Source organism: Petaurus breviceps, unplaced genomic scaffold (genome assembly GCF_028583685.1).
Source record: "Petaurus breviceps papuanus isolate PSGF00001 unplaced genomic scaffold, PetGlider_PUasm1.0 218, whole genome shotgun sequence".
Classification (NCBI taxonomy): Eukaryota; Metazoa; Chordata; class Mammalia; order Diprotodontia; family Petauridae; genus Petaurus; species Petaurus breviceps.
In genome coordinates this window covers 1,991,449-2,002,731 of record NW_027185872.1, presented here as the reverse complement: position 1 = coordinate 2,002,731, position 11,283 = coordinate 1,991,449, and the positions used below count along the sequence as shown (strand labels likewise).

Below are 11,283 nucleotides of genomic sequence, written 5' to 3'. Positions count from 1 at the left end.
CCCTCCCTCTCCACTTCTCTGTCTCTCTCTCTCTGTGTCTTTGTCTCTATCTCTCTGTCTCTGTGTCTCTGTCTGTCTCTCTCTCTGTCTCCTCTGTCTCTCTGTCTCTGTCTCTCTCTCTCTCCTTTCCCCATCCTCATTTCCTACCCTGGGAATTCATGACTTCTTCTCTGGATGACACAGACTTTAACAAAGAATAGGCCCAATTTCTTCCATGAACAAGAAAGGAAAGGACAAATTTGTTTATGTATTCCCATATATACATAATTCCATTTAACAGCATTTTAAACTAAGATATGAAACCTGACTCTCAAGAAACTTATCATCTAATGGGGGAGGAAAGAAAAAAGGTACCCAAATACCTTTGGTACAAGGTATGAAAAATCAAAGGTTATAGGTCTAAAGCTGGAAGGGACTCAGAAGCCATCGAGGCCAACCCCCTCATTTTGCCAATGGGGAAACTGAGGCCTGGGGAGATTAAGAGACTTGACCAAGGTAGTACATATAGTATCAGAGCTAGATCTGAACCCAGATTGTCTAACTCCGGAACCAATAGTCATTCCACTGCACCAGCTTGTCTCAAGGGAGAATGAACCAAGTACAAAGCAGAGAACCAGATCAAGTGCCATGAGAAATCAGAGGAGTGTGAGACCCTTCTCACTTGGGAGACGGGTGGTCAATGGAAGCTTCATGAAGGAGATGACCCCAGAGTTGAACTTTGAAGACTGGCAGAGGAGGGGTGCCCACTCCAAACCTGTGTGATAGAGGAAAGGGCCCAGACACATGAAAATGCCAGATGAGGCCGGGATGCAGCCTGCCATGTACATCTTTTCCTTAGAACCATGTTCATTTTTTTTTGTTCTCATTTTGACCACATGATTGAACAACCATTATTCAGCCAATGGTCAAGGCAGAAGTCAAATCCTTCATTCAGTTACATACGTATGTATGCACTTGAATTTCCCAATTAGGGTCCTTGAGAGCATGGATTTTTTACTTCATTTGTTTTGTACCCTAAGCCTCTGGCAAAGTACCTAGCACAGTGAGTTCTCTGTCTGCCAAGTCAATGTGCTCTTTTTATTAAATAAAGAAACAGATTGATTTTAGATGCAATGAAAACATGTGAATCTCCACAGAAGAGTGGTTGGTATTGATGGCTTCCACAGTACCTTTCAATTCTAGATTTAAGACCCTTAAACTCCTGGCCCTATGGAGCCACTCCACCATGTTCTCCTAAGCACCTTTGCTTGGTCTCTCTAAGCCCAGGCTTTTCTGAAGGCTCCTGCCCAGCCATCCCTATTCCATCCTGCCTAGCAATCACTGACCCCCTCCCCCACCACTACTTCATACTCCTTTGTTAGAATATAAGTTCCTTGAAGGCAGGGACTGTCTTCCTTGTATTTTATCCCATTGCTTAATGCAGTGCTTGGCACACAGTGAGAAGCACTTAAAAAAAGCTTTGCCTTTCTGGAACATCCAACACCTCAGAAAATCCCCTCTCTTCCCACCGATCTATGATGTTGTGCTCTCCCAACTACACTTCTAACCTGCACCACTTTGTGCATGGTTTTCTCTGCCAACACCAAGTTTCACTTCTACACCCTGACCTACAGAGAGCCCCTCAGAATTTTAATTCATCCCACAACTAGGATCTTAGATTTTTGAATTGAAAGAGTCCTGTGACATCACCTAGTTCACCCCTCTCATTTTACAGATGAGAAAATTAAAATTAAGAGAGGCCAAGAGCCTCTCCCAGTGTCACACAGACATGAGATGTAAAGGGAGGTCCTCTGACTCCAAACTCCAGGAGAACATATCGCCTCCTCCAAAGAACTTAGAATTCAGTTCTCCAGCGCTGGATTCTTCAAGTGGAACACTTCTAGTTGAAAAGTAAAATAATTCCACAGAGTCCAAGAAGCCTTTCTTAAGGGTTACTTTATGCCTGGACTCTGTTGTCTTAACATGAATGCAAAATGTCCCACACTGAGCTCAGCATCTCCCGCAAATGCCTCAAAATCTAAGGATAGCCAAGGAATTCCTAAATGGATACAATACAATTTCTCTCTCTTAACCAGGTTTCAAATAACCCATGACTTTAACTACATTATCAGCTAAAATGTCTCTCCTGTCCCTCTTCCTCTTCCTTCTTTCCTTTGTCACTGCATCTCTCTCTTTCAATTCTAAGAAAAATTGAATTTAAAAATCTTCCACAACACTTACATGACTTAATGCTGAGTGAAGTGAGCAGAACAAGGAGAACGTTGTACTCAGTGACAGCAACACTGTGTGATGACCAACATTAATAGACTTAGCTCTTCTCAGCAATGCAATGATCTAGGAACACTCCGAAAGACTCCTGATACAAAATGCCATCCACATCCCGAGAAAGAACAATGGAGTCAGAATGCAGATCGAAGCAGATTTTTTTCTTTTTTTGTTTGTTTTTTTCTCTCATGGTTTTTCCCTTTTGTTTTGCTTCTTCTTTCACAACACGATTAATGGAGGAATATGTTTGATAATGATTGTACATGTAGAGCCTATATCAGATTGTTTGCTGTCTTGAAGAGGTGGGAGAAGAGGAAAGGAGAAAAAAAATGTGGAACTCAAAATCTTACAAAAGTAAATGTTGAAAACTATCTTTCCATGTAACTGGAAAAAATAAAATACTACTGAGTGGGGAAAAAAATCTTCCTCTTCCACATTTTACACCCAAAATGTTACATATACATTTATCTATGGTCAAGGGAACAGAAGAATCAATGTATTTATTAAGCATTTACTAATAAATATTTAATTAATAAATTACTTATTAATTATTACTTATAATGAGTGTTTATTATTAAATTATGTAATATTAATAAGTATTTATTAAGTGCCTATTCTGTTCAAGGTACTAGGCTAAGCTGGACAGCTGGGTGGCACAATGGATGGAGCACTGGGTCTGAAGTCAGGAAGACCCGAGTTCAAATGTCCCTTCAGACACTTCTTAGCTATGTGACTTAACTTTGTTTGCCTCAGTTTCCTCATCTGTACATTGAGATGGGGAAGGAAATGGCAAACCACTCCAGTGTCTCTGCCAAGAAAATCTCCCCCCAAAAAAGAGGTCACAAAGAGTTGGACAGAACCTCAATGACTAAACAACAACAATTAGACAAAGCACTGGAGATACAAAGACATAATGAAACTATTCCTGCCCTCGAGGTGCTTACATCCCAAGGGGAAAGACACCACATGCACATGTTAGTATATACCTGCGTGTGGATGTGTGTGTGCATTATACATACAAGTGCAAAGTAACTGTAAGGGGAAGGGGATCAGGAACGGGCTCATGCAGAAGGTGGCACCTAAACGGCTGCTGAAGGAAGCTGGGGGAGAGAGGGCTGGCCCCTAAGGTATTGGGAAGGCATGACTGAAGCCAGGAGCTGGCTGGAGACCAGAGAGGAGTCCAGAGAGCACATCAGAGTCCAGATTCCTTCTCATTTCTCACCAGTAAGATGAAGCATCAGAAAAGGCCAGCACACACCAATGAATGTGTTTCACACACATTTGCCATACATCATTTTTAAGAATGAGGTGAGATTTGAATTCCAAGCCCCAGCTTTCTTTATATGACCTCCCTCCCTAGTCCTTCTACTTTGACCAAGGGAGTCTATGCCACAGAGTCTAGGTGGCATTTTCTTCCCACCCCCAATTATGTTCACTCAGAATTACTAGCTCTCCTTCACCAATAAACAATCCAGCTGTTGAGTCAAACATCATACTTACTGTTCTTTCCTAGAACAGGGGCTTAAAAAGATAATTTTACTAAAAGTTCCCAAACAGAGCCTGAAGCAAGACTTTCCTCAACACTGCAACATTATGCGATGCTCATTTGAATCAATGGTCCATAAAAGACAGAATCTAGAAGGGGAAAGACACTGGTTGAATAGGAAGAAACAATGAAATCACTCACAGGAAATTCAGAGAAATGGGTACATAAATAGCACCACAACTGGTCTTTCAGTCCTGGTCAAAAATAAAAATGAAAAAGGTCCTGATTTTCTTTCCAGCTTGGAAAACTTACCTCCACCAACCTTATCTTTGTTGACCGTCATACTTTTCCCCAAGCGTGTATAAAAAATGACTAATTCACAATAACAAACATTAAACAATCTCCAAAGTGAAAAATATTTGGTTCTTCTAATCATTTCCACATCAAAAAAGTTTGATTGATATGAATAAGGTCCTAGGGGTTTTGGTAAACAGACTCAGTTTGGGATGTTTTATGTGAATGCCACAGGGTCCCCTGTGCCAAGGAAAGAATTGTGTGTTTAGTAAATCAGCCAAGCTAATTCCACATCACAACAATCACACACAAAAAAATGAAAGTTGCACAGTCTAACCTCATTACTAAGATGGCTGATGTACTTCATCTGTGTTCAGCTCTTTGGAGAGAAAACACCCATCTGTTCTCCCCCTGGGAGAATGAGGCTGTTTAGATGACCCAGAACAAACGATGCATCCTCCAAGAAGGAAGGGTGGTACTCTTCTCCCCATCATCCAGATGCTGGCATGGAAGGCTAGGGTTTCTTAGGACATTTATCTCCTGGTCCTAATTCATTGTTTTCTATACCTTTCTCTGAGTTCATTAGGAAAAAATTTTAATGACCTGGAGACCAATAAAAGTATTAGACATCACTTTAACTACGTAAGATTGTTACAACTTAGGCAGCAGAGAACTCCAGTCATCTGATCAAACACATGAAAAATTATAAGACAAAATCACTTATTATTCTTATGAAAAGCGACACAAAATCACTTCCTCTAAGTGCTTCCTCTCACTATCCCACATCTCAATATTGTGATGTATTTATGAGCCAAGTGGGCACCCCTTCAATGGTGTAGACTACAATCTAGCCAAGCTTCCTCCTCCTGCACAATGCTTGCCCAAGTCTGTTCTCATAAATTCTTTCCCATGTTTCTTCAACATCTTTTAAAGGGGTGTTAGGGAAGCTCTGTCCATACTCTATGCTCTGGCCCACCTCCCTCCCCACTCACATAGCTTCTCAATTAAGCCTTTCACACCATTCCATGAAGAAGTACATGACCAGTAAGATACTGTGGCCTCCTCCTTAGGTTGACCTACCATATGCTTTCTCCATTGTCCTCTGGGTCACCTACGATTTTGACTCTTCAAAGAGCCTACAATTCACCACAATAAAGCACCACTAAGAAAACAGGGGATTTGAAAGCTGGGTCTGGCATCAGGAGCAGTTTGGAAGTACTTCATGATTTTCTATTTTCCAGCCCAAATCCTTCCTCCTTGTCAAATTCAGATTCAACTCACCACCTCACTGTACAATGAATCCAGCAAAGGTCATTTACCGAGAGCCTTCTATGGAGCAGGCACAGCAAATACAAAGGAAAAACAAACAAAAACTTAATAAGATCACAGGATCAAAACTCTACAGTGGTGAGGCCCCTTAGAAGGCCACATAAGAGAATTCCCTCCTTTAAAAATGGGGAAACTGGGGTGGCTAAGCGGCAACAGTGAACAGAGCACCGGCCCTGGAGTCAGGTTCAAAGCCAGCCTCAGAGACTTAACACAAAAACTAGCTGCATGACCTTGGCAAGTCACTTAACTCCAACTGCCCTCCAAAAGGCAAAAAATAAAATGGGGAAACTGAGGCCAAAGAGATAGAGTGAGTGACTCCTGGTCACATGGATCATAATGACGACCTCTCAGAGAAACAGGGCTTCACTAGCCCATACATGGGGAACCCCATGGGCTTTATATTGACTTAGTTTTCAAATGTTATCCATGTTTTATTGGATTTGTATTTATCTGGTTAAATGCTCCCCATTTATATTTAATCTGGTTCAGGCCAAGTGCCTGTGACAACGATGGCAGAGCTGGTTTTGAATCCAGTTCCTCAGAAGCCAAATTTCATTCTCGTTTGGCTCTATCAGGGCTCAATTAGTCCAAGTGCCTTCTATAATGATGTGCAAATGGTTTCCAAATGTCATCTGTTGATATTTGCCTTTTTTACATGATTAAATTTTAGAATGTCTTTCACATCTTTTGAGATACTGGCATGAACATCCATGACTGTCTACTTCAAACCCCCAAGCAACATTGAGTTCATAGGAGTGAATATTCCCTTAACCAAAGGAGACACATCATCACTCATCACTGACTTAACAGTCTTGGGGAGTTGTGAACATGAATATAATCACCCTATGGAAAACCTCGTCATGAGCCTCTTTGCCTTCACTGAGATGTTTCTCCCATGATAAACCTAGAGTCCATCAGCAGAGCACAGTCTCTACCAATGCAGGTTGGAATCTTCTTTGCAACTTAGCATCTTAGAAATTTGCTTGGGTACACAGAATCCAAAAGACTTGTCCAAAGTCAAACAGTCAATATAGGCCAGAGAAAATTACTGGAATTTGTATCTTCTTTGGTTTCTAGGTCAATGTAATGTAATGCCAAAAGAAGGCAACTTCCCAAGGTTCAAAATACCAGCATAGGTGCTCTCTATTTTATTCAGTGACCAACCAAGAACAGAGAAGATCAAAACATGACATCATTCCAAATACAGCATTTACTAAATGTGATTAAATAATCTCCAAGTAGTACCCCACCCCAGGACCTTCCAATCATTCAATCAATTACAAAGTCCCTGTTCTAAATACTTCTCCACCCCTAGGCTATACCTTCATTTGGTCCACCACAAAACCCCTCTTCTCAAATGGAGATTAGTTTCCAAACATAGGTAAAGTACCTTCATTTGTCAATCACAGAGCACAATAAGGCCAAAAGTTCCCCACCCCTGGATCACAATTGAATCTACCCCAGAGTTACATCAAGTTTAAACACAGCACTTAATACCCAAATGGAGGTCTTTTCTTCATCTTGACAAGAGGCAAGTTCTCAGCAATCTTAGTTCCTGGGGAGACAAGGCTTAGCAAGGCCATAAGATACATTGCCAGTCCCTTCATGAATTTATCCTCTGTCTGTAGAACAGTCCTAGAACCCCTGAACACATTAGCAAAGCCCTCTCCCAGGATTTCTGTAAACATACAACAAGAAAATCCTTCTTCAGGGCTTCTGAACCAACAGAAAGGCTCCCAGACCCCTGCAACAACAGCACTGTCCTTCACCAGTGGACAGTATTCATTCTGTCTGCAGGACAGTCTCCAGACCCCTGCAACAACAGCACTGTCCCTCACCAGTGGACAGTATTCACTCTCTGTCTGCAGGACAGTCTCAGGGCTTCTTAGCGAACAGCCAGGTTCCAGGACTTCTTCAACAAAAGGACTGTCTTTCACCAGTGGACAAATCTGGCAAAACAACATCAAAACAGACAGACAAAGTACCAGCAAAACAGCCATGTCTCCTCAGTCCTTGGCAGCTCAGGGGGCAGGTCTCAAAAGTCCAGGGCAATTCAAAGCGGCCACCAGCAATTCTCTTAGTCTCTCTCTCTCTCTCCACGAGGTGCTGCTTCCAAAAAGTTCTTCTGCCTCTCTCTAGTGTCTCTCCAAATCTACATCACCAGCTCCTCCCAGTTCAGGACTTTCTTTTCACATCAACAAGCCCATCCCACAGGTGGGATTAACAAACTCTGGGTTTTAACACAATCAATTTGAAAACCAAGCCAATACAGGGGAATCTTTAATTGCCATTACTATCACAGTCAATTCTCTACCCACTATTGCATGGTGACTCTCCAATGGCATAGAGTAGACACTTAATAAATGCTTGATGATTGGTCAAGTCTAAGTTAATAACATCTCACTCAGTTTTGGAGGATGGCTGAGTCTGAGGCAGGATAATAGAGGCTGAGTAGACAAAAAGGGGAAAGTGCTCGGGGAAAGGAATCTTGAGGAAAGTTAGAAAGTCCCAAGATCTGTTTCAATAATATACTCACACTCATGTGAAATAGGCTTACTCACACTATTTCCCCAACCTGCTCCTCCATGCCACCTCCACTCTGGGCATCTTCTCCATCCCCTTCTCTTCCCACCCCATAAAATCGGACCCCCATCTAGCACGGGGGTAAGCCACAAGCCAGGTTTAGGCTTCCACATCATCGCCTGGCTACCGCCATGTTCGACTCCCATGGGCCATGCATGGACCTGCCTGTGTTCACGTTTTCTCTCCCATTAGAAAGGGAGCCGCTTCAGGCCAAAGATGCTATTTGTCGTTTCTTTGTATCTACAAGTTGTAGTCAGTGTCTGTATTGTTCTTTAATATTGCTAAGAATAAATCATTTAAAAATAAAATTCATTTCATATAAAGCAAAAATGGCATTAAACAGTTTCAGACTTTATTGACAATTTAGCACCCACTGCCCGCTTTTGTACCACCAGCCACATTACCACGGAAGCAGGAAGCAAGAAGTGGCTACCCAGGGCTAAGGGCCATTTGGCAATTGTATCTGTTTCATGAATCCTATAGCAAACTCTCCTGCCCCTCAAGAGGAAAGCCATTACCTGGCGACCAATCCTGATCCCCCGCCAACTCTTGTTGGATGTTTCTCTAATTGTTCATCTGTCCGATCTGCCTCACTAGTAAGTGCATCAGACTTGAGAAATCCATGAACACCCCTTGAAACCCATTCCAAGACTTAACCTGAACACACGAGGTCCCCCCAGGAAAGGGGATGCTGATTTACATGGCAGAGTCAGTTCACACCTGGGAATTCAAGCCTGAGTGTGTTTTAATCTTCCTCCTATCCTCGAAGATCTTCATTCTCTCTTTTTTAAGACACAATGAACACCCACACAAATTCCCCACAGCTTTCTAAAGACTTGCCTTTTATCTACTGTCATCTCTTTTTCGAAATTGCACATGATCTTGAGCACACAGAAGCAAAGTGGGATAATCATTTTAATAGACAGCCTAAAATTTTATCATCTTCTGTGAGTAAAAAGAAACTAAAAAATTGAAAGGGCCAAAAAAAAAAAGGAAAGAAAAAGAACAAAGCATGCTTAAGCCAAGCTAGAAAAGACATTTATTTAAATTTCTCTTGTTAAAAAAAGACATTACCATTCTCATTTCAAAAAGCTCCTTAAAATATTTTATGACCAATAACTCTGATTTGTCAGCCACAAACACCTGCCATTCCCCAAAGTGTCTGCACCAAATCCCTTTTATCCAAAAGGCAGTGGAATATTTAATTTGGTTGGCTCTCTGCTACCTCTAGGAAACCATCAAACTTGAGGAAATGCAAATAACGCTATCAGCACACTGGGAGTAAAGCCATCCTAACTGGGCAAGCAGGGCAGGTCCTCCAAATGCTTTCCTGGAGACAGTTTTCTCCAGGACAAAGAAGCTACTATAATAACTCATCTTGCCTCTAGCAAACTCATTGGTTCCTACTGGAGACACCGATACAGCTTGTTTTTGCAGTCCTATAGCACGCCCTTTCTGTTGCCTAAATACCAACCATCACTTAAAGCTGGCCCAGTAGAAGAGGAGGGAGAAAGGGCTCCAGAGGTAGTGTGGAAGGGGACGGCTCAATCTCAAGGATCAGACAACTTAACAGCACATGTAGGAGAGGTCAATCTTTCAACATTCCTAAACTGGCTTAGAAGACTATATGATCTCCTATTCATATGAAGATATTTAAGGATTCCTTTTCTTGGGTTTTTTTCTCCTGTCCTAATCAAAACAATGACACTTTTTGCCTCTAGACAAGAACCCTTCCTGAAAGTGAAACATGAGCAGACAAGCAGAGTTACAGCCAAAAACAGTGAAATGTCATTTCAACCTCATATTCTTTCTTAAGAGTTTCTAGAGTAAGAGGAGAGAAGCCACATACCTGGGTGAAATAGATGAGAACACCATATAAGAAAATATTTTGGTTTTTTACTTCCTTTGCAAAATCCTTCATTTTCATCAGTGCTTTCATTCTTTCACCAAATGATACATTTTGGGAATCAAGAAAATGCATCTGCCAAAGAATACAAGACAAAAAAGTCAGGAACCAAACCAGAAAACACATTGTTTTCAAGTTTCACTTCTCACAAACTGGCAAACTAAAAGTTGTTCAAAACCCAGGGGAAAAGTAGGATATTGCGAATCATTTTCATGAGTGTGTATTAACTACTGCCAGATGATCCAGGCCAGGCAAGTGTTACCACATGGTCAATGTTTCCACTTGAAAATCAAGAAGCAACAAGATGGTGGAAGAGCAATTCCCCAAGCTCAAACCCAGTCCATCAGTCAAAGGCTGAAGGCTCTCCAATCTGGGCTCCTTCCATGAGGGAGTTTGATATTAAGGGATCTACAGAATGAGCCACCATTAGAAGGACTATCAGAAAATGAGAGGCTCTGCTTTGACTCAGGCTGGCCATCTGCTGTCTCTTATTTTCAATACATTTTCTTTCTCATAGAAGTCCTACAGCATCTTTAGTGTCCCTCCTCTCTGGCCAGGTACTAAATACTTATGGGCTGTGGCTGATTTATGACCAGTCCTGTAACTTTCTAGAGTTTTCTTAACAAATATTTTATTGATGCTTATTTCTTCTGACATCAAGATCTTCTCCTAATGACTCCTCCTCCACCTCCAACAGAACTATTCTTTGCAACAAAGAGGCACCACCAGGTAGAGCTCATTGGTCACTTCAGGCAACAGGGCCTCATGTTTTAGATGCAGTCCATCATCCCTCTGCCAAGAAGAGAGAAGCATGTTTGGTCACTGGCCCTTCCTCAACCAAAAGTACATTGTATTTATCTTGTCTATATTTTGTATACACTTATATTTGTACATGGTGTCTCACTGGGAGAATATAAGTTCCAAAGAACTGGGACTGGTTTATTTTTGTATTCTCCAGGACATGGCACACAGTAGGCATTTAATAAATGCTTGAGATTCACTAGTTAGAGTTAACATTGGCAACTACATTGATGAGGGCTCCAATATCTTTTATTATTTTTATTCCATGACTGTGTTCACTGGTTTTGTTTGGGTCTCTGGTCTTGTTTTGTTACTGGTCTCTGGGTTTTATTCAATTCATTGTGCACCAGGTTATGAAGGTCTTTAAAAATATATCTGAATTCTTCATAACTACTGTTTCGAACTCTGAAATAACATTTTATTACATTAAAATGACACAATTTATTTGGTCATTACGTAACTAATAGGTACCCACATGGCTTCCCTTTCTTTGCAATAAGAAAAATTATTTTTAGAAATATTTTCCTATATATAGAACCTTTCTCTCCATCTTAGCTATCTTGGAGATAAATGATAGATAGATAGATAGATAGATAGATAGATAGATAGATAGATAGAT

General features: G+C 41.3%; 1 protein-coding gene across 3 annotated transcripts in view; it reads right to left on the bottom strand.

Moving 5' to 3' along the window:
• Window positions 1–11,283, bottom strand: part of CRPPA (CDP-L-ribitol pyrophosphorylase A) — a 282,427-nt gene that overhangs the window by 115,830 nt on the left and 155,314 nt on the right. Inside the window, exons 9-11 of one of the 3 annotated variants that reach the window (XR_011169513.1) lie at window positions 9,807–9,938; window positions 3,766–3,900; window positions 2,139–2,558 (exon numbers count right to left, since the gene is read on the bottom strand). The exons of 1 other annotated variant lie outside the window; for it this stretch is intronic. Coding sequence is in view for 1 of the 2 variants with exons in the window: in XM_069094436.1 (XP_068950537.1) it covers window positions 9,807–9,938 (132 nt within the window). In the remaining variant the exon portion in view is untranslated. Of the gene's footprint in view, window positions 1–2,138; window positions 2,559–3,765; window positions 3,901–9,806; window positions 9,939–11,283 lie in introns of those variants that run through there. One more of the 3 variants, XM_069094436.1, reaches the window with a different exon arrangement.